The 23155-nt window shown below is 44.9% G+C and overlaps 1 protein-coding gene across 1 annotated transcript in view; it reads left to right on the forward strand.

Moving 5' to 3' along the window:
- Nucleotides 1-22198, forward strand: part of BTF3L4 (basic transcription factor 3 like 4) — a 46998-nt gene extending 24800 nt beyond the window's left edge. The window contains exons 3-6 of the mRNA XM_088461785.1: nt 5234-5347; nt 12765-12966; nt 14312-14371; nt 21818-22198. Of these exons, the coding sequence (XP_088317911.1) occupies nt 5234-5347; nt 12765-12966; nt 14312-14371; nt 21818-21864 (423 nt within the window). The 3' untranslated portion in view covers nt 21865-22198. The remainder of the gene's footprint in view (nt 1-5233; nt 5348-12764; nt 12967-14311; nt 14372-21817) is intronic.
- Nucleotides 22199-23155: the final 957 nt, after the last annotated feature.

The raw sequence follows: 23155 nt of genomic DNA on the forward strand, positions 1-23155 counted from the left end.
ACCAATAGCGGAGGGTGAGGGGCACACTGAAGGTTTATGTCGGGCATGTTCGCCCGATTTCTGTAACTGCGCCTGTGCAGGAACCGCCCTGGGCTTGTTTTGCTAAGGCATTTACAACCCTTGTGGGCCAGCTGGCGACACCCCCTGCGTTTCCCCAAATGGGTTATCGCAGCAGTTGGAAGGATCATTACCCATGCAGGGGTTCCCTAGACAGCTGATGGTACCCCAGTGTTTCCCACTTCTGCCCCCCCCCCCCCTCCCCCAGGAACCTGCGTGGGTAAACTCATTGTCCAATACAGTACAGCACCTAGATAGTGAAAATAATAGTAACGCTGCGCTTCTATGTTTGGAAGCAGCTCAAATAAATAAAGGTTGTCTTAAATACAAAAAAATGAAATTGAGCGCTAAGAATAGGAATTGAGAGAGAGAGATGAGAAAAATGCAGTATCTAGGTTAATGAGGAAGAAGAAGAAAAGAAATAGAGGTGAAGTGAAAGATATGTAAATAATCAGTACGATAAATAAAATATCGGAAAGAAAATAAAATGAATAAAACCAAAAGAATATAAAAATGAAAAGAGAAAATAAAAATAATTTGAAGTAATGTGTGTGTGTGTGTGTGTGTGTGTGTGTGTGTGTGTGTGTGTGTGTGTGTGTGTGTGTGTGTAAATTAATCTAAAGCCTAAGTGAACCTGCTGGTAAAATTGAAGCAATTAAAAACATAAATTTTGCACTTATAGTGCTGATGTATGTTTATAGCCTTTTGGCAATGTGGGGAGTGGGAGATGGATAGGCAGTCCTGCAAGTAACAGCTGTTACACGTGAGTTCTGTCCCTATCTTACCCTGTTCCAGGTCTTTTCTTTAGTTGCCGCAGCCTCCGGACGATATGCTGAGCACGTGGCGCCGCGCCCAGTGATGAAGTCAGACGCCGTGCGGCCGCTATGGCGGGGGTCTCTCGGACTTGTACCTGCTCCGGCTAGTGTCTCCGCTTGTGGTCCCAGTCTTAAGCCAACGCATTTCGCACCGCTCAGGGTGCTTTGTCAAGGATAATACTTTGATGTGCTATTGCTCTTTAAATAGGGTAAAAACTTTATTGAAAACCAATGGTTCAATTCTGGAAATTGTTATTAGAGCGGTAAGCACATGGGTAAACATTGTGTCTAAAATATATATATATATATATATATTTATTGCTTCAATTATTTGTATAACTATAAATAAGTATGAAAATGAAGTGATGATAGGAGCATAAGAAATGGAAATAGAATAATAAAATAATAAAAATAAATCCATTTTGGTTTCTTTTCTTTTTAGCGTGGATATTAGGTCTTCTCTCCAATGGGGGATCACTTTCTGGATTCCGATGAATCTCAGACCTTTGGGGTTTTGCTGGTGTTTTTCCAAGAAATGGGCTGATAAACTGTATGTTTTGAGACCTTTTCTAATGTTGTATATATGTTCGGCCACTCGAGTTCCTTATCTTCCTCTTCGTTTGGCCCACATATTGTGCCGCATGGACATTGTAATAAATAAATGTCTCCTTCTGTTTCGCAAGATATATGGTCTTTTATTATGTCGTTTTTCTTTGTTTGTAGTAACTCAAAAGTTTGGTACTGGTTTCTTCCCCTCTTGGTTCTTGCAACCTGGGCAATTATGGCAATAATGGAAACCTTTTGTTCTCTTTTCAAGGGTAGTGAAGTTGGTATGAAGCTCTTTGTCAGGTGTTGTTTTAGGTTCCTTGCTCTTCTATATACCACTTTTGGTCTTGTTGAAATCTTTTTTCAGGTCTTCATCAAGAAGTAGAATGTGCCAATGTGTTGCGAGGATTTTTTCAATTTCTTTGTAGTTCCCATTATTTTGAGTGATGAATAGGATCTGTGTTCATGTCTTGCTTTTGTTTGTACTTCAATAGTTCAGTTCTTTCTATATTTGATATTTTTTCAATTTGTTTTTGTAGAAATGGTTCTGTAAATCCCTTCTGGAGGAATTTGTTCTTCATTTCTTCACTTTGTGCATAAAACATCTAGTCTTCGGTACAATTTCTTCTCACTCTACGGAATTGTCCTCCTGGAATGTTATTTAACCACTGTGTGGTGATTACTATTATAGGCTAGCATAGTATGGCCATTTACTTCCTTGTTATGTGTTTTAGTTTGAATTTTCTTGTTTTTAATTTAATTTATATTTCAAGGTCGAGGAAAACTACCTTTTCAGTACTGAATGTTGACATGAATTCCAAATTCAGCGTATTGTTGTTCATATGTTTAAGAAATTCCTCAAGTTCTTCGCTTGACCCATTCCAGATGAAGAAAAGGTCTATATACCTGTTCCAGCTTATGATTTTTTTCTGCATGTGGATTGTTTTGCCATATATTTTCTTCTTCCCACCAAGCCACGGATAAATTAGCGTAGCTTGGCTTGACGAACTGGCAAAACAATTTGTGGCTTGGTGGGAAGAAGAAAATATATGACGGTTTTACAGGGGGAGTCATCATTGCGGCCTGCTAAGTGGCCTTTAGTGTCTCAGACAGCTCATTATGAGGATGACATAACGTCTGATGACTGACAGATTTTTGACATCTCAGACCAGGAGCTCCCTCGTAATAAGGAGGTGGAGTCCAAATCTAAAATATATATACCTGGCCTTATATGGGCAGTCCGGGCGGCCTTGGTTATTACAGATGACGATCCCCCCATGGCCAAATCTAAATATGCCTTCTTTAAGGATATTAAGGGTGATGCCACTGTATTCCCTCTATCTGGTCAGTTAGTGGATCACTTAGAGGAGGTGTGGAAAAAAACAGGTAGGCGGTACCAGCCTCAAACGTTTGGCTTTGCATACCCCCTTGCGGATAATTATTTTTCCAAATGGGAAACCACTGCACAGGTGGATTCTCATGTGTCACGCCTAGTGAGGAGTGCTACATTGCCCTTAAAGGATGCTACGGATCGCAAGGTGGAAATATGCCTGAAATCCATTTATTCCCTTGCGGAGGGTGCGGGCGGTGTCCAGACCGGCAATGGCTGTTTGCTGGGTTGCCAGAGCCATGGAGCTTTGGGCTGATAGCTTGGAGATGTCTCTAGACGCTGACTCGTCATCTGAGCAGGTGGAGTTGGTGGGTAACCTCAGAGACTTTGCTACGTACATTAATGAGGCAGCCTTGGATAATAGGCCTCCTCACTTCCAGAATCTCCTCAGCAGCAGTGGCTGCTTGCGTTCTTGGAAAGCAGACGCAGATTCCAAAAAGGTCTTGTTTGGCCTGATCTGGACAAAATTGTGGCCACTCTGGCAGCAGCTAAGTCTGTGTGTCTGCCATCGGCGACAGTCCCATCAGGGTCTGGTAGTTCGTCCTTTTGGCCCTATAGTGCCCAGGGTAAGTTCAAAGTGCAGTCCTTTCCTAGACAGGCTGGTGCCAAGAAATCTGCCAACCCAAAGAAGCAGGCTTGGAGTACAAGACTTCCAACTCCCAAGTCGGATGATAAGCCCTCAGCCCTACGGGACGGGCCTCTCCTTGGGGGACCCCAAAGTGGGAGGCCGGCTTCTTCAGTTCGCCCAGTGCTGGTGTCTCGCAACCGTAGACACTTGGGTAAGAGAAGTGGTCTCTCGGGTATGCCCTCTCCTTCCGGCGGAGGCCTCCCAGCCGGTATTTCACCACGAGCCTTTAGTCAGACCAAAACAAGGCCCGGGAATTCCGGAAGGTGATCCACTCTATGCTCCAGGCTGGAGTTATAGTGCCGGTCCCGTTGTCCCAGAGAGGATCGGGATATTACTCCAATCTCTTTCTGGTACAGAAACTTAATGGGTCTTACAGGCCCATCCTCAATCTCAAATCACTTAACAAATTCTTGAGGGTTCCTCGGTTCAGGATGGAGACCCTGCGTTCCATCATTATGGTGATGGAGCTGGGGAATTTTATGGTGTCACTAGATATACAGGATGCTTACCTGCATATTCCCAATGTCTCAGCACACCAGCGGTTCCTCAGGTTTGCAGTAGGAGACCAACACTTCCAATTTGGGCACTGCCCTTTGGTCTGGCCACAGCGCCTCGAGTGTTTTCCAAAGTCATGGCAGCCCACCTGCGGATGCAGGGAGGTCCGCTTGTTGCCCTATCTGGATGACCTTCTGCTGTTGGCACGGTCTCCAGAGATCCTTCAGTGCCATCTGCAATTGACAATCTGTGTTGCAGGCTCACGGCTACTGATAAACTGGAAGAAGTCATCCCTGGTGCCATCACAGAGGATGCTCCATCTTGGAGCCCATTATAGGCTGCGCACTCGCCCTGGGTTCCTACCTAAGGTGGTATCTAGTTTCCACATCAATTAGGAAATTATAGTACCGGCCTTTAATTCCCCAGACCTCTCCGCTGGTGAGGCCTCCTTGGATGTGGTATGGGCTCTTAGGATTTATGTTGACCGTCCCTGTTCATTTAGGAAATCGGACTGCGTTTATCTTCTATGGTTTCCATAAGAAGGGTTGGCCTGCCACTAAGCAAACCTTGGCAGGATGGATTTGCATGGCGATTTCTGAGGCTTACATTCATGAGGGCCTGTCCTCTAAAAGCTCACTCTACTCGGTCTGTGGGTCCTTCATGTGCAGCTCGCCGTGGTGCCTCTGCAGTTCAGCTGTGCAAGGCAGCCACGTGGTCTTCTGTCCATACCTTTGTGAGGTATTATGCAATTGATACCTTCGCCTCTCAGGATGCTTCCTTCGGGCGGCGGATTCTCCTCCCAGCACAGGAGCGTCCCCACCCTTACAGGATACTGCTTTGGGATATCCCCAAGGTATCCTGTGGATACCCTATGGACCCTGATGTAGAAAATAAGAGATGGTAAGAACTTACCCTTGTTATCTCTTTCTACGAAGTCCATAGGGTTCCACAGGACTCCCGCCCTGTCGCACCTGTACTGCAGATGGGCTTTGATCTGGTCACCGGTTTTTCCGTCTCCTTCTGGTGAGAATGTGATTCTTGTGTGTGTCCAGATCTTTTTTCTCTCTCTGTTCTCCTCCTCCGGCCTATGGCTTGTTATGAAACTGAGATGCCTTGGCTCGGGGGCATTGGAGAGGGACCCCAGTGCATCCTGGGAGGATGAAAATTTAACTGTGGTGTCCGATGCCTGACGTCATCACCAATACCCCAAGGTATCCTGTAGAACCGTATGGACTTCGTAGAAATAGTTAACAAGGGTAAGTTCTTACCATATCTCTTATATTTTTTTTATTTTACTTCTAGGGCACAGCCCGCAGAAAGAAGAAGGTTGTACATAGAACAGCAACAGCAGATGACAAGAAACTTCAGAGCTCTCTGAAGAAACTGGCAGTAAATAACATTGCTGGCATCGAAGAGGTACATTCTGACGTGTGCTAAAATGTTCTTTGCACAAAATAACTTGCTTTTACCTGCTATGAGGTATAAAGGGAAATTGTACTGTGTTACTCTTCTACTGAATAAATACTGTATATTGTGCGATTTATGTCCCAGGCAAAGAGTAATTTCCTTCTGTCACCATGCTGTGTAAACAGACTGGCACACCACCTTGTAATGCAAAAGGTAACAAGTATATTAAAATACAGCCCTAAATACTTTAAGCAGGTAATATATGTACCCATCTGGTTCATGGCTATTTCTGCATATGGTCACCAGGCACAAGATAAGTATTACCTTTGCCTATGTAGTGCATATTTCACCGGCAATATTATCTGCTTAAAGTATGGCTGTATTTTAGTGCAAATTATTTTATTAGATTCGACAAAGAAAAATAAAAACAGTACATATATTCGAAAACAGTAGCAGTTCTATCATCAGAAAAACGCAGCTCAAAATACAGATACTCTGGGAGAAATATAAAGCTCTGTAATACAAGTCACCAGTGACACTATTGAGCAACAAAAAGACCAGCAAACATTATATTACACACTAACTGTTGAAATACAATGTGGTAAGAAGAGGGGGAGAAAAGGAGATGATGGAAAAGGAAAGAGCAGAAAGAAAGAAAGAAAACAGTCGCTCCAGATCAGGTGGTGTAAACCCGCGTTCACCAGAACCAATTAGAAAAGAAATTGGTTAAAGACCAAGCTATAGTACAGCCTAGGTGTCAGCTACCAGGGACCACATTCTACCACGGTTGAGGTCGAACCCACAAAAAAACTAGGGGCAAGAACAGGAAAAGATAGTTTTGAAGGTTGCAGTGTCTTTAAAAGCCATCCTGCGGAAGCATGGCTCATAGCCCCCGTCAGAAGAGGTCAGTCTATCATCTATTTCCATATAGAAATCTGTTCTAGTGAACCAATCAATCACCGTTGGAGGAGAGGAGGGTGCCATTTACTGGGATAACTGATTTAGCAGCATTATTCAAATGGCATAACAGATTTCCTATATTTTGAGAGGGGTCTGGATGATAAATGAAACAACCAAAACATAGGAACTGTAGGGACCGATTTACCTAAAATTTATCAGAAAGTTGAGAACCTCTTTCCAAAAGGGTTAGAGGATAGGGCATTGCCACCAGGTGTGGAGTGGATTACCCGGGGAATTAGAGCAGCGCCAGCAAATATTAGCCATGCCAATCCCCCATCTTAGAGAGGGTATCTGAGCACCTGTACCAACGGGAAAGCAATTTGTAATGGGTCTCTCCGATACACACTGGAGGAACAAGCATGGGCTAACTTAATTATTTTTTTCCCATTTATCTTCACCCGGGTCCTCCCCAAACTCGTGGTCCCAAATTTTAGTAAAATTAGGGAGGGACAGGCTAGCATCTAGGGAAATGGCAGAGCCAGCACATAGTTGTTCAAAAGGAGTAAGAGCCAGACAAAGGGCCTTAGAAGGACCGAGAGAATGTAGGAAATGGTGTACTTGGAGATAGCGCCAATGTTCCCTCAATGGGAGATGCCACTTCTCACATGGCTCATCAAAGGGCATAAAACCACTTCCACTCATCCACTTCCAACTCAGAAGAGTCCCACCGCATGCCGGGAATGAAAAGCTTTATCCATACCTGGGGCAATCATTCATTAAAAAAAAATGACATAAAGGAAGAATTAAGTGATGATATTGAGGGTGTCTACTTAAAGTTTTCCAACAACTTATAGTGGGTCCAATAGTAGGAAGAGAGGTATTGGGGAGCCATGGCGCTATTGATATAGGGAACCCTAGTGCCTGGTTCTCAATTTGCACCCACTGCTTAGTTGTATCTGCCCTGGACCATTCCAGAATTCCATGAAGGAGACAGGGTAACCCTGAATATTAGGGAGACTCCACCCCCTTCTGTTTTTATGACGGAACATGAGGTCTAACTTCAAACGGGATCTACCACCTCCCCAAACAAATTCCCTAATTGGAGTCTGAACGTCTAAAAACCATCTGGGAGGTAACTTAATAGGCAAGGTCTGTGTATGGCTGTATTTTAATACACTTGTTACCTTTTGCATTACAAGGTGGTGTGCTGGTCTTTTTTTTTTTTTTTTTTTTTTGGCCCCTTTTCTGGCTGAAGTGCAATGTATTATGTGACTACAGCACCTGCAAGTTGTTGAAAGTGTGTGCGCTTCTTCTATTGGATTAAAATATATACAGTGTGTATGTATATATAGATATATATATATATCTATCTATCTGTAACGTGTGTGTGTGTGTGTATATATATATATATATATATTTTATATTAAAAATTATATATTATTTTTAATATAAAATATATATCTTTCTCCAAATGGACTGCGGCACTCAATGCAGACACTTTCGTCGGTGCACCTGACGAAAAGGCTTCTCGCATTGAAACGTTGGTTTTCTTAAGACTGCTGTAAGTGTGTTTTTCTGCATTGAGTGCCGCCTGAATATTAAATTCTATTTTGCATCTGGAAAGTATTCACAGCACTTCACTTTTTCCACGTTTTGTTATGTTACAGCCTTATTCCAAAATGGGATCAATTCATTTTTCTCCTCAAATTTCTCCACACAATGCCCCATAATGACAACGTGTAAAAAGTTGTTTTGAGATTTTTGCAAATTTAGTAAAATAAAAATAAAATCACATGTACATAAGTATACACAGCCTTTGCTCAATACTCTGTTGATGCACCTTTGGCAGTAATTACAGCCTCAAATCTTTTTGAATATGCAAAACAGAAATTGAATGAAATCCCGGCGCTAATCCTTCCCCACAGAAGTAATATTCAAAGAAATACTTAATGAAATAGCACTTCCCTTCTTATGATTATCTTCTCTTCCTTGTTCCAAATGGAAGTATATAACGTGTAGTTATGTTCCGTATATGAAAAATATAAGAGCATAAAGCAGCAACATAGTGCAGATAAAATTACATTTTAATATGGCAAATACATAAAACAAATACTCCAAACTGGTTAAAATTCAAAACCATTCAAAGAGTGAAATGCAGACTTTTACCAGAACAAGGTGATATTCGGGAATATAGTTGGTACAATATAAGGGGTGCAGGCTCCGGAAACTTCCACTCACTGCCTCTATCACCAATGTCTGTTTGGGTTTCCACAGTCACTCCTCCAAGATACACTCCTCCTGTCACCGACCAACACGTATCGAGCCAAGCTCTTCCTCAGGGCATGTGACAGAATGGCTAGCTCCCCTCTTAAATAGGAAGCTCTAAATTCCTTCCGGGTCAAAGTTCATCATATAGAAAAAGTATTGCACATAGTCCTCTAGCCTACACATAAATCCAAAATATAATCCCTCGTTTCTATACGTGGAACAAAATTACCAAAACCATTAAAATCCTTAGAACGTTCTTTGTGCGGCATTAACTTCCTGCCTGTGAGCCGCATGGACTAGTGACGTCATTTCCAGCCGAGCCGCCTTGCGTTTACTTCCTATATGTGAACCGCATCCTTTCTACATCGGCGGCATTACTTGGATCACATCGTCCCACATCTATGACGTCACAAAAGACCGGTCGCCGGGAACAAGCGCGCACATCCAAGTCTTCTTTTCCCCATATATGGACTTCCTTTAGATGGAACGCACGGATATCCTGTATTTTCATTATGAAATGCAAATATGAACCAAGACATAATGAATATTTCTCTATGAATGAAAAATATATATATTAAAATGGTGATCTTAATAACATGATCTAAAAAGGATGCAAAGAAAAATCAATAAAATAATCAATAGTTGATACATGATAAAACACATATATACATTATACATCATATATAAAATAGGGGGGGGAGGGGAAAAACTGAAAGAATCACAAGAGATATGTCTAAAAGGAGGCTAGAAAGTGCCGCATATAGATCTAAATCATTTTTGTCCTCAAATTTCTCCACACAATACCCCATAATGACAACGTGTAAAAAGTTGTTTTCAGATTTTTGCAAATTTTAATTAAAAAAATAAATAAAATCACATGTACATAAGTATCACAGCCTTTGCTCAATACTTTGTTGATGCACCTTTGGCAGCGATTACAGCCTCAAGTCTTTTTGAATATGATGCCATAAGCTTGGCACACCTATCTTTGGGCAGTTATGCCCATTCCTCTTTGCAGCACCTCTCAAGCTCCATCAGGTTGGTTGGGAAGCGTCGGTGCACAGCCTTTTTCAGATCTCTCCAGATATGTTCAATCGGATTCAAGTCTGGGCTCTGGCTGGACCACTCAAGGTCGTTGTCCTGCTGAAAGATGAACCAGTCTGAGGTCAAGAGCGCTCTGAAGCAGGTTTTCATCCAGGATGTCTGTACATTGCTGCATTCATCTTTCCCTCTATCCTGACTAGTCTCCCAGTTCCTGCCGCTGAAAAACATCCCCACAGCATGATGCTGCCACCACCATGCCAGTGCTCTCCTCAGAATTTGGTGGCATCAAGAAGTAGCCGGGTGGGGGCCTTCGCAATAAAAAATAAAATGTTTTAAACCCTGTCATTATGATTTAAACTTGAAATAACATTTTATATAATAATTTTCCTTTTGTTAGGGGCCCACTCGTCTCATTTATGAAAAAGCTGCAAAGTTTGTAGGATCTGGTCCTTTTTATACAGCTCCCAGATACTGTCCCCACTTGCAGGCTCCCAAAGTGCTGGGTGGTAGGCGGTTTCTTGCTGGCTGGTGCACCCGCCGAAAACAGCCTGGGGAGAACACTGCATGCTTCACTGCATGGATGGTATGGCCTGGTGATGAGCGGTGCCTGGTTTCCTCCAAACATAACGCCTGGCATTCACGCCAAAGAGTTAATTCTTTGTCTCATCAGACCAGAGAATTTTGTTTCTCATGGTCTGAGTCCTTCAGGTGCATTTTGGTAAACTTCAGGCAGGCTGCCATGTGCTTTTTACTAAGGAGTGGCTTCCGTCTGGCCACTCTACCATACAGGCCTGATTGGTGGATTGCTGCAGAGATGGTTGTCCTTCTGGAAGGTTCTCCTTTCTCCACAGAGGAATGCTGTAGCTCTGACAGAGTGACCATCTGGTTCTTGGGCACCTCCCTTACTAGGGCCCTTCTCCCCCGATCGCTCAGTTTAGACGGCCGGCCAACTCTAGGAAGAGTTCTGGTGGTTCCGAACTTCTTCCATTTACGGATGATGGAGGCCACTGTGCTCATTGGGACCTTCAAAGCAGCAGATATTTTTCTGTACCCTTCCCCAGATTTGTGCCTCGAGACAAACCTGTCTCTGAGGTCTACAGACAACTCCTAGGACTTCATGCTTGGGTTGTGCTCTGACATGCACTGTCAAGTGTGGGACCTTATATAGACCGTGTATGCCTTTCAAAATCATGTCCAATCAACTGAATTTACCACAAATGGACTCCAATTAAGCTGTAGGAACATCTCAAGGATGATCAGTGGAAACAGGATGCACCTGAGCTCAATATTGAGCTTCATGGCAAAGGCTGTGAATACTTATGTACATGTGATTTCTTACTGGTTTGTTTTTTTTTTTTACTAAATTTGCAAAAACTCAAAAAAACTTTACACGTTGTCATTATGGGGTATTGTGTGTAGAATTTTGAGGCCAAAAATGAATTTATTCCAATTTGGAACAGGGCTGTAACATGACAAAATGTGGAAAAAGTGAAGCGCTGTGAATACTTTACGGATTCTATATATATATATATATTGTATAACCTGGCACTCTGGACCCACCACGGGGTAACTCGCTCTGGTGCCTTCCCAAGGAGGACAGCTCCCCCAACATAGATCAACTCTGCAAATAGAGTGTATCCTGAGGACGGGGATACGTTCCCCGAAACGTTGAAATAAACACCACTGTTTTCACTGGATTACAAGTCTCCGAGTGCCGCCTATTTGCAGAGTTGATATATATAATCTAAGTATTGAACACCAACATTTTTCTCAGTAATATATTTGTACTGGGGCTATTGTAATGAAATTTTCACCAAATGTCAGCAACAACCAATGCAATCCTAAACATGCAAAGAATTCAAGCCATAAATGTCCATACATTTAGTTATCTGTAATAATGTGAAATGACGCAGGGAAAAAGTATTGAACACCTGAAGAAAGGGAGGTGCAAAAAGGCATGGAAAGCCAAGACACCAGCTGAAATCTATTAGTAATTAGAAAGCAAAACTGCCCCTTGTTAATGCAAATTAATATAAGCTGGTTTAGTCCCAATTGATGGCCTATAAAAAGGTGTCACACAAGAAACCTCTCATGATGGGTAAAAGCAAAGAGCTCTCTCAAGACCTTCGCAACCTTATTGTTGCAAAACATACTGATGGCATTGGTTACAGAAGGCTTGATTTGATATGATTTTGATTTCTTTGCATGTGTGGATGTTTTGTATTTTGACAGATTACTTTCCAATGGCTGCAGGCTTATTTTTTTTTTTTTCTTTTTATTCTACACCCTAAAACCCCAATTCTGCACTTTCTTTCGCCACCTAACCAGTGGTGAAAGCTTATCCCCATTTTTTTACAAAGACTTTTCGCACCTGCGAAAAGTCTTTTAAATTGAATATGGGGATAAGTGACACTGGCGAAAATGACGTAATCTGCGATAATGGACTTTTCACTCCAAATTGAATGTCCCTAAGTTGTAATGCTACTTGGAGACAGTGTGCGACTTAGTTTCTCAATGAGCATGTAAAGTGCTATGATGCAGCGGCCACAGGTTTTGTTTTTTTTGTTTTTTCCCCCCCCCCACACCAATTTCCGTTCTCAGTCGCACACACATACAAATGCCGTCCTTAAATTAAATTAATCAGCAGTGTCCTGGTGCATTCTAGTCGCATTTTCTGCCAAAAAGACGCTAGCAGAGTTGCAAGGGCTTTAGGCGTCCAAACAGAGGAGCAATTGAATTGCTCTATCAGGCGCTCTATAGTATAGATACCCAGCAGGGGCTGCCCAAAACAATTGAATCAGCCTGTAAGTGAATTAAGGTGTACCTAGTGCATCAGCCTGTAAGTGAATTAAGGTGTACCTAGTGCATCAGCCTGTAAGTGAATTAAGGTGTAACTAGTGAAGAAGCCTGTAAGTGAAATAAGGTGTACCTAGTGAAGAAGCCTGTAAGTGAATTAAGGTGTACCTAGTGAAGAAGCCTGTAAGTGAATTAAGGTGTACCTAGTGAAGAAGCCTGTAAGTGAATTAAGGTGTACCTAGTGAAGAAGCCTGTAAGTGAATTAAGGTGTACCTAGTGCACCAGCCTGTGTTGTTTTTTTTGTCATTCTAATTGTGGTGGAGTGTTATGTATTTAAACGGTTATGTGACGCTTCTAGCATTAAATGATTTGCATTAAATGCTTCTTATTGAATACCTCTTTTGGCTTTTTCTGTCAGGTTAATATGATTAAAGATGATGGCACAGTTATTCACTTCAATAACCCTAAAGTTCAAGCATCCCTTTCTGCCAACACGTTCGCAATCACTGGCCATGCAGAAGTCAAGCAAATCACAGAAATGCTCCCAGGAATCCTAAGTCAACTGGGGGCTGACAGCCTTACAAGTCTCCGCAAGCTAGCTGAACAGTTCCCCAGGCAGGGTAAGAGTCTGTCGTTCCAGTAGAGTAAAACCTGTAAGTTTTGTGGGTTTTTTTATATTAAGGCTATACGTGTAAGAGGTTTATGTGATTTTTTTTTTTTTTTTTAATTGGTGGATCTCATCTCTTATAGAAAGGGCTTGGGTGGACTGCGGCAATTTCATCCTATTAAAGTAAAAAACACCCTATTTACTCCCTTTAAGTGTGCATCTACATTTTTTAGATATATATTCTATTTTTCATACAGTAAATGCGCCAAAATAGAATTAATCTGCCTCCATTAAGATATTTTATTTTTATTTTTTTATTTTTATTGTGGGTTAATATCAGACGTATGCTGGAAGCAACGAAAATTATTATATTAGAATTTCATTGCTGTCTATTGATTTATTTTTATTTTTTTTGTGAGCTTGTTAGAAGATTTTATTTGCTTGTCATGTACTACCTTGTTGCCTTTCGATGCAAGTTCTTATGCTTTTTCTACAAATCTATATTGCTGTTATTACATTGCTCCCCATGCACTATAAGCCACTAAAATAGGCTTCCCATATCATCCCTTTAATTCGGGACACATGTAAATTATACTAGTTCTGTGGCTGGTTAAAACCATCTGGTGAAATTGAGACTTGAAGTTAGCCAGCCGCAGAATCTGTGTAATTCATGTGTCCCGAATTAAAGGGATGATATGGCAAGTCTAACTAAAATGTAAATGTAGATCCGTATGAAATATGGGCTGTTGTAATACTGCAGACATAAGAGCAGGATCCTTTACTAATGGACATCTTTACTGTGGGATTTATCTCACTATGGGGTGTATTTACTAAAGTGAGAGTTTTTAGAAGTGGAGATGTTGCCCGTAGCAACTAATCAGATTGTAGCTATTATCTTCTAGAAGGTGCTAGTTAAATGTTACGTAGAATCTGATTGGTTGCTATGGGCAACATCTCCACTTCTAAAAACTCTCACTTAGTAAATATACCCCTAAGTGTTTGCATCTAGAAAAACAAAGCTGGACACATCGGCTTCACGTTACTTGGTCTTTCTTTGTCCATCAAGGCCATACATGACCTAATCAGGCACAAACAAGTATGTGGGGAAGCATGACTTGTAGTTCAGCTGCAGAGGACTCTCATGCTGCCCCCAGTAGCTGTATCAATTTTGGACCATCTCTCAGTTAAATTCAAACATACTGACTGCTGTCTGACCACATTCCCTGTCTGAGTCATTGCCATATCTGAGCTGGCCACTACTTGGGTTTCCCCTCGGTCTACATTGACCTGAACTCCTAGGTTTTAGAAAAGCTTCTGCAACATAATCATAGCTAATTCTTTCCTGTTTTTTTATTTAGTATTGGATAGTAAGGTGCCTAAACCAGAGGACATAGAAGAGGAGGATGACGATGTCCCTGGTAAGTATTTGTCAAAACAGTTGCAGCTTTGATGGAAATCTGACACTGGTGGAAGGGTTAGGATTATATTAACATCTCATTCTATGAGCCAAATGATGTTCTGTGAGTGCTGCTGCTTTTGTCCAGGCAATCTGTGGTACAATCAGAACAGGTGGAAGTGTCACTGCAAGAGTTTCTTTAAGCATGAGTTGCATTGTGCAGTAGATGGATTTGTTTATTAACAAATGACCTCATGGTGTCGTTCGTTCTTTTCTATGTTTCACAGCAGAGTTTCTAGTAGTGAAAAAAATTTACACTTTGGTTTCTAAGTTCCTTTCTACTTCAGGGTCCATAGGGTATCCACAGGATACCTTGGGGTATAGGTGTGACGTCAGTCGCAGGGCACCAAAGAGTTAAGCTTTCAGCCTCCCAGGATGCACTAGGTCCCCCTCCTATACCCCGCCCCCAGGCCAAGGCACCTCAGTTTAGTTTGGTGCCCGGCCGGAGTCGGGTGCACCTGTTGGAGTGGGGGCTAGAAGAGCCCCTGAAGCTTTTTCTTCATGCAGCTGTGGCTGCACATCTGGATGAACAGCATGGACAGTCAGTCCTGACGTCCATGCTGTCTTCCCTACACCCCGCCGGTACCAGAACGCCGGCACTGATCCGGGGATGCTGGTGGGCGTCTGGGGTCACAGCTAGCGGTGACCCCAGATGCTCCGGACCATGGCCGGATTCAAGGGGGACAGAGGTAAGCAGCGGGGTCCCGCGGTGGGTCCCCGCTGATCACATGGTCCTAAGTCCCCAGGCAGGGGGCTCCCTGGGGACTGGCTGCAGCGTGGAGCCAGGCGACCAACCTGCGCTTCCACTACCCCCTGGGACAGCGGACCGCAGCAGAGCGGTAGCGCTGCGGCGTCCCAGGGGTTAAATGCATGCCAGGGGAGCGCGCCTTCCCTGTCTCACAGCCGGCGCCTCCCCCGCTGCACACAGCCCTCTCTGCACTGTGCTGACTGGTCCTGTGTCAGCGCTCCTCCCCCAGGCCAGCTTCTCTCTGCTCCTCGCCGGCCATCTTCTCTGCAACGCATGGTGAACGCTGCTGGAAGTCTGGAAGGAAGCATCGTGGTCTGGGTCCCCCCGCATACCTCTCCTCCGCTGTGGCTCAGGTCTGTGTATGCAGCGCTGTGTCCTACCAGGCCCTGTGTCTGTGTAGTTGAGTGATCAGCGCTGTTAGTGCAGGAATTGTTATTTCTCTGCATTGTATGTGACTGTGCTAGCGCTGCCTGTAACTATTCTTCACTAAACTGTCAGCTTTATTACTGTCCCTGTTCTTTCTGCTAAAGCCCTTGCGGTGCGGTGCTGCAGGGTGGTCTCTCGCCTATTTAATACTTAATTGGTGAGAGAGGTCACATACGTGGTGCCATCATGTCTGAAAGTGATTTTCCCCCTCCGGCTACAGTGTACCACGTGCAAAGTACCGTTAGCGGAGGGGGAGGGTAGCGCGGAGGGCCTTTGCCGGCAGTGTTTGTCCATGGCGCGGCCTATTACGGTTACAGCACCGGTACAGGAGCCGCCCTGGGCTTGTTTCGCTTAGGCGTTAACAGCTTTAGTGGGCCAGTTAGCTCCGCAGCCCGCGTTTACTCCGATGGGTTTGTCCCAGCAGTCTGTGGTGTCGTCACCCATGCAGGGGTTCCCACGACAATTGGTGGTACCCCACAGTCTCCCTATTTCCCCGCTCCCGGGTTCTCAGGAGCCAGCGTGGGTTAACTCCCTGAGGAGTTCTTTACAGCACTTGTCGGATGTATTGCAAGGGGAGTCTGTGATGCGGCCTCATAAAAGGCCGGTGGCGTCTCTGTCCGCTCCTTATGAGGATGACGAAGGGACGTCTGATGATGGGGAGATTCTGGATCCTTACGATCAGGAACCTTTCCATACTAAGGACGCTGATGCTAAGTCCAAAGTATATATTCCTGGACTTATTCGGGCGGTCCGCACAGCCTTGGTGATTGAGGACGAAGTTCCCCCAGCGGCTAAATCTAAGTATGCCTTTTTCAAAGATGTGAAGGGCGATGCCACAGTCTTTCCTCTTTCGGGTCAGTTGGTGGACCATTTAGAGGAGGCGTGGAAACAACCTGGCAAAAGATACCAGCCGCAGAGACGCCTGGCGGTGGCTTATCCGTTCGCGGATAATTATTTTGCTAAGTGTGAATCCCCTCCACAGGTGGATTCTCACGTGACCCGTCTTGTCCGTAGTGCCACATTGCCGATGCCATCCATGTCCTCCCTTAAGGATGCTACGGACCGCAAGGTAGAAATCTGCCTGAAGTCCGCTTATTCCCTTGCAGGGGGGGCAGCACGGCCGGCTATGGCCATTTGCTGGGTTGCCAGAGCGATGGAGCGCTGGGCGGATTCATTAGAGGCTTCTTTTGAATCCGACTGTCCGGCCGAACAAGCGGAGTTGATTGGCAATCTCCGTGATTCGGCCACCTACATCAACGAGGCGGCTCTAGACATTAGTACTCTGGTGTCTAGAATTTCTTCAGCAGCGGTAGCTGCTCGTCGCACCTTGTGGCTGCGATCCTGGAAGGCGGACGCAGATCCAAGAAAGGTCTGGAAGCGTTGCCGTTTACCGGAGAAGTTCTCTTCGGTCCGGATCTGGATAAGATTGTGGCCACGCTGGCGGCAGCCAAATCTGCTTGTCTCCCGTCGGCCGCTGCTCCTTCTGGTTCTGGACCATCGTCCTTTCGGTCATCTAGGGCCCAGGGCAGGCCCAAACCACAGTCGTTTCCTCGACAGGCTGGCCCTAAGAAATCGGGCAAGCCCCGGAAACAGGCATGGAGTACCAGACGTCCGGCCCCCAAGCCAGATGACAAGCCTGCGGCCTGACGGTCCGGGTCTCCCCTTGGGGGATCCCAGGGTGGGAGGCCGCCTGCTGCAGTTCTCCCGGTGTTGGTCGTTCACTACGACAGACACTTGGGTTCTGGAGGTGGTCTCTCACGGGTACGCCCTCTCCTTCCGGCACAGACCCCCGGCTCGATTCTTCACCACGGGACTACCATCAGACCGGAACAAGGCTACGGAGCTGCGGAAGGTATTGCACACTATGCTCCAGGCTGGAGTTATAGTGCCTGTTCCATTCTCCCAGAGGGGCCAGGGTTTCTATTCAAATCTATTTTTGGTACAGAAACCCAATGGGTCATATCGTCCGATTCTCAACCTCAAAGCACTCAACAAGTCTTTGCGGGTCCCGAAGTTTCGGATGGAGACCCTACGGTCCATCATTCTGGCGCTGGAACCTGGGGACTACATGGTGTCATTGGACATACAGGACGCTATGGCGGTCATGGCGGCTTCTCTGCGGCTGCAAGGAGTCCGCATGTTGCCGTACTTGGACGACCTGTTATTGGTGGCAGGATCTCCAGAGCTCCTGTTACACCACTTGGACCTGACCATTGCACTGCTGCAACGGCACGGCTGGCTAATTAACTGGCAGAAGTCCACTCTAATCCCGTCTCGGAGGATTCTGCATCTTGAAGCCTTATTGGACTCGGGACAGCAAAGGATCTTCGTGACGGAGGACAAGATCTCTGCTTTACAGTCAAGGGTGCGCAGTTGTCTGCACAGCCGCCGGGTGTCCTTACACTCGGCGATGAGGTTACTGGGCTCCATGGTGTCGGTGTTCGACATGGTGGAATACGCCCAGTTTCACTCTAGACCTCTGCAGCACCTGATCCTGTCCAAGTGGAACGGGCTGCCTCAGTCTCTGAAGTTCCAGACGATTGTGCTCACCCCGGAGGTTCGCCTGTCCCTTGCGTGGTGGTTAAAGATGACCCACCTCAACAAGGGACGTCCGTTCTGGGTTCCAAATTGGGTCCTGTTGACAACGGACGCCAGTCTTCGGGGCTGGGGAGCAGTTTCGGGTCCACACTTGTTCCAGGGCAGGTGGACACCGACAGAAGCGGAGCTTCCAATAAATATCTTGGAACTCCGTGCGGTCTTCAATGCTCTCCAGCAGGCACAGCGGTTTCTCCAGGGTCACCCGGTGCAGGTCCAGTCGGACAATGCTACCACCGTGGCCTACATAAACAGGCAAGGAGGAACTCGCAGTCGGGCGGCTCTCGTAGAGGTCTCTCGGATCCTGGTTTGGGCGGAGCGCAATCTTCCGGCCATATCAGCGGTCTTCATCCCGGGAGTGCTAAATTGGGAGGCGGACTTTCTAAGTCGCCAGGACGTTCATCCAGGGGAATGGTCCCTGCACCCGGACGTTTTTCAACTACTGGTGGACAGGTGGGGTCTTCCAGAAATCGACCTCATGGCGTCCCGGCACAACAACAAGTTGCCGGTGTACGGGTCTCGCACAAGAGACGAAGGGGCGTCTCTGGTGGATGCTCTGTCCGTCCGGTGGACGTTCAGGTTCGCATACCTGTTCCCTCCGGTCTCCCTTCTTCCACGGGTAATCCGGAAATTCAAACAGGAAGGAGGGACGCTCCTGTTGATAGCTCCCGCGTGGCCCAGACGGCACTGGTTCTCAGACCTTCAGGGTCTGTCCGTGGACAGTCCTCTGCGGTTGCCGCTACGACCGGACCTTCTGTCTCAGGGTCCTTGTCTTCACCCGGACCTGACTCGGCTGTCTTTGGCGGCGTGGCTCTTGAGACGGCCATGCTGAGGTCCTGGGGGTTTGCCAGCTCTATGCTGTGTACCATGTTACGAGCTCGGAAACCGTCTTCCGCGAGGATATACCATCGCGTGTGGCATACGTTCTTCCAGTGGTGTCGACCGAGAGGTTATGCACCGCGGGAGTTTCGTCTGTCTCGGATTCTCGCCTTCCTTCAAGCGGGACTAGATCATGGGCTTCGCCTTGCTTCTTTGAAGGTACAGGTTTCGGCCCTATCTGTCTGGTTTCACCGTAGGATTGCTACAATCCCGGATGTGCGCACCTTTATGCAAGGTGTTCTCCGTATTCAGCCGCCCTTTGTTCCACCTGTGGCGCCTTGGGATTTGGCTGTGGTCCTGAGGACTCTCCAAGGACCGCCGTTTGAACCACTGGGCTCAGTGGATATTAAATGGCTAACAGCTAAGACTGTTTTCCTTCTGGCCGTTGCTTCAGCCAGACGTGTTTCTGAGTTAGGGGCTCTTTCTTGTAGACCCCCTTTCTTGGTTTTTTCATGGGAACAGGGCAGTGCTCCGCACTCGGCCCGAGTTTCTCCCCAAAGTTGTTTCCCAGTTTCAGGTTAACGAGGAAATAGTTGTTCCGGCCTTTAACTCACCGGGTCTTTCCGTGGGTGAGGCCTCTTTGGATGTTGTGCGGGCCTTAAGGACTTATGTGGACCGCACTTCTTTGTTTAGGAAGTCGGACGCTTTGTTGTCCTCTATGGCTTCTGTAAAAAGGGTTGGCCTGCTTCAAAGCAAACTTTGGCAGCCTGGATCCGTATGGCTATTTCTGAAGCTTATCTTCATGAAGGCCTACCGGTCCCTCCTTCTCTGAAGGCTCATTCCACTAGGTCTGTGGGTCCTTCGTGGGCAGCTTGACGTGGTGCCTCGGCAGTTCAGATCTGCAAGGCTGCTACGTGGTCTTCTGTCCATACCTTCGTGAGGTATTACAGGTTTGACACCTTCGCCTCTCAGGATGCTTCCTTCGGGCGGCGGATTCTCCTTTCTGCACAGGAGCGTCCCCACCCTTAAAGGATACTGCTTTGGGACATCCCCAAGGTATCCTGTGGATACCCTATGGACCCTGAAGTAGAAAATATGAGATATGGTAAGAACTTACCCTTGTTATCTCTATTTCTACGAAGTCCATAGGGTTCCACAGGACTCCCGCCCTGTCGCACCTGTGCTGCAGATGGGCTTTGCTCTGGTCACCGGTTTTCCGTCTCCCTCTGGTGAGAATGTGATTCTTGTATGTGTCCAGATCTTTGTTCTCTCTCTTCCTTCTCCTCCTCCGGCCTATGGCTTGGTAACTAACTGAGGTGCCTTGGCCTGGGGGCGGGGTATAGGAGGGGGACCTAGTGCATCCTGGGAGGCTGAAAGCTTAACTCTTTGGTGCCCTGCGACTGACGTCACACCTATACCCCAAGGTATCCTGTGGAACCCTATGGACTTCGTAGAAATAGAGATAACAAGGGTAAGTTCTTACCATATCTCATATTATTTGGGGTTATTCAGCAGAAGTTTTAGCTCAAAAACATGTTTCATGTACAAGTATACAAAGTTATGTAAACTATTGTTGCCATTTACTAATGTATGAAATGGGCATAGTTGGAAGCGTGTCTTCATATATTTATAAAATGGAAAATTGGCATATTACTTTTTGCCGCTCATTGTTTGCAGAATCTCTACTCTCGTGGAACTTGGTCTGAGTCCTCTATCACACACCAATTACCCAGTATGGTTATGTTGTCTTAATTTTTTCATTTCGACATGCAAACTCCAGACTGGGCATCATTTAAGATTTTACAGAAGGCCCTAGTGCTGCTAATCACTGCCTTGTATTGTTACAGCTTTACATGAATAACCCAGCAACAGTTTGTGAAATGTTCTATCTCTAAACTAGATTTGCAGCTTCCATTCTCCTCCTTAAGAGTCTCATGAAGCCATGTCCTTACTAACACTCCCTTCATCTAGTGTTCCCTGCAACTTCATGATCGGGCAGGGTGCAGATCATGAAGAGGGCACATCTGCGTGTGCCCAAGAATGGGCGTGGCCTCGCAGTGGCATGACTTTGCAACCAACCCTTTTCCATCACTTTAGGGGGCGTGCTCAGCACTCATGGATATGCTAGGCAGCCCCGAAGTCTGGCGGTGAAAGTACAACCAACACATTTCACCCCTTACGGGGGAGACGGTGGAGAAAGGGGGAGGTGCAGCTGCACAGTGAGAGGCAGGGCGCCACAGTCCTGCTAAAGTCAGGCTGCGATCAGCGGGGTTCCGGGCACATTATAGTATATCAAAATTGGGCAGCGCCTGGCTAAAACAGCCTAGTGGGAACATGCAGCCCTGTCTGCACTAACACATCATCCATCTCCTGATATACTCTGTGCTGCTTGGGACCCTGCTTCGGCCTTGGTTAAATTCACCTTAAAAATTACACCTGTAACAGCAATCTAAGGGAAACAAATGTATGATCCTTTGGGATTAGTTTGTGTTTGATTGTCTTCTTGAAGATGTTCTTCTTTTTTTGGGGGGGTGGGGGGATTATCAGTTAGGTAAGAGATTGGCTCATTTGAGAAGTTTTATTTCCACAAAAGGATATATAATAGTATTAATTTAGTCTCTTTAGAACAAACTCCTACTTACAAGGGTGGTTGCTCTGTATTACAAGTTGAGGTACTTTGATAAGGTAAATGTTCATATGCTAATTTGTTCTGCTTTCTGTGTTGCGAACTGTGCATCGCATTGAAATGTGTGGTGCTTTTTTTTTTTTTTTTTTTTATTCATTGTAAGCCTAAATAACTTTTTGTTTTCCCCCCCACAGAACTTGTAGAGAACTTTGATGAAGCATCGAAAAATGAAGCAAATTGAGATTAAATATTGTAAACTCTTGGAATATGACATGGACTTGATTTTAACAAAAAATAAAAATCATCTGTGTGGTTCCCAAGTTTTCCCATGAATCATCACATGTTAATAGTTCCATAATATAAATATTTTGTATTTTAACAATGCTACTGCAGCATTTTTCTTGCTGTTCATTTTGCACTTCCCTCCCAGGACTTGCCTTTTTGGACAAAGAAAAGTATTTGCCACATTTTTGTCTGCTCTTCTGAGCTATTTAAGCAGAAAACTCAAGTAATACTTTATATTTTTGTTCACCCTATCACTTCTGTTAAAATAAAATACTTTAAACCTAAAAACACTTAATTAAATTTTTTTTTTTTGTCAAAAACACTTTTAAAAGGACAGATACACAGCATCAATGTGGATGGACATGTTTGCTTGAAGAGCCTGTGCTACTTCAGAAGTGGACAGAAGATTTTGCCTTTGTTTTTGGTTTTCTTTTTTTTTGTCATTTTTCAAAGAAACCTTTTGCGTCCTGTTTTAGCATTGTCTTAAAATATCAAACCGTGTGATTTCAATTAAGTGCAGTTACTCATTTTGTGACTACTGTTTTTTTTGTTTTTTAAACAGAACAGTCTTAAGAGGTACCTGTTAATTACACACATTAGTGGCAGCTATCTGTCATGAGAATGTATTTTTATGAGATTTGGAAATTGCAGAGATTCTGGCGATTTAGTTGCAAGATTTAACGCATTACATTTTTTTTTTTTTTAAGGTACGTCCATAATGCTTTTAAGTCTGGCTGCTAAACAACTGAAATATCAGCACTTTACAAATCCCACAAGTTCCTACATTTGGCCCTTAATGCTTCATTTATGCTGCTTTTTCCTAGTGATTATGGTGCCAATAGTATGTGATGGCAACTAGTGCACTTTAAATGCTAAATCCACAGCATATTAAATGAGTGCTATTGGATTAAAATGTTAACCTGGGATATTCTCTTTGCCTTTGCAATCCACAATCATTCTATCTACTGATGCTTCTATTGTTCCAGAACAGCTGTTCCTCTCTTCTGTTCGTGTACATTTAAAAAAAAAAAGTTTGAAAGATTGATTGTTGGAGCTTTCAGATGGTTCAGGGCACATGCAGGATGGGATGAGCACAGGTTGAAGGGTTTTTGTGTATCCTGCTCAAATCAAAAGTTTTAGAATTGCGTAGAATTTTTATCTATCATTACTTGTGATTTGTCATCAATTTATGATCTATAAATAAGCTTTATGGTGTGCATATTAATAACAGGAAAATAAATTAAAAC

The sequence above is a fragment of the Taudactylus pleione genome, unplaced genomic scaffold (assembly GCF_031769625.1).
Source record: "Taudactylus pleione unplaced genomic scaffold, aTauple2 ptg001098l, whole genome shotgun sequence".
Taxonomy (NCBI): Eukaryota; Metazoa; Chordata; class Amphibia; order Anura; family Myobatrachidae; genus Taudactylus; species Taudactylus pleione.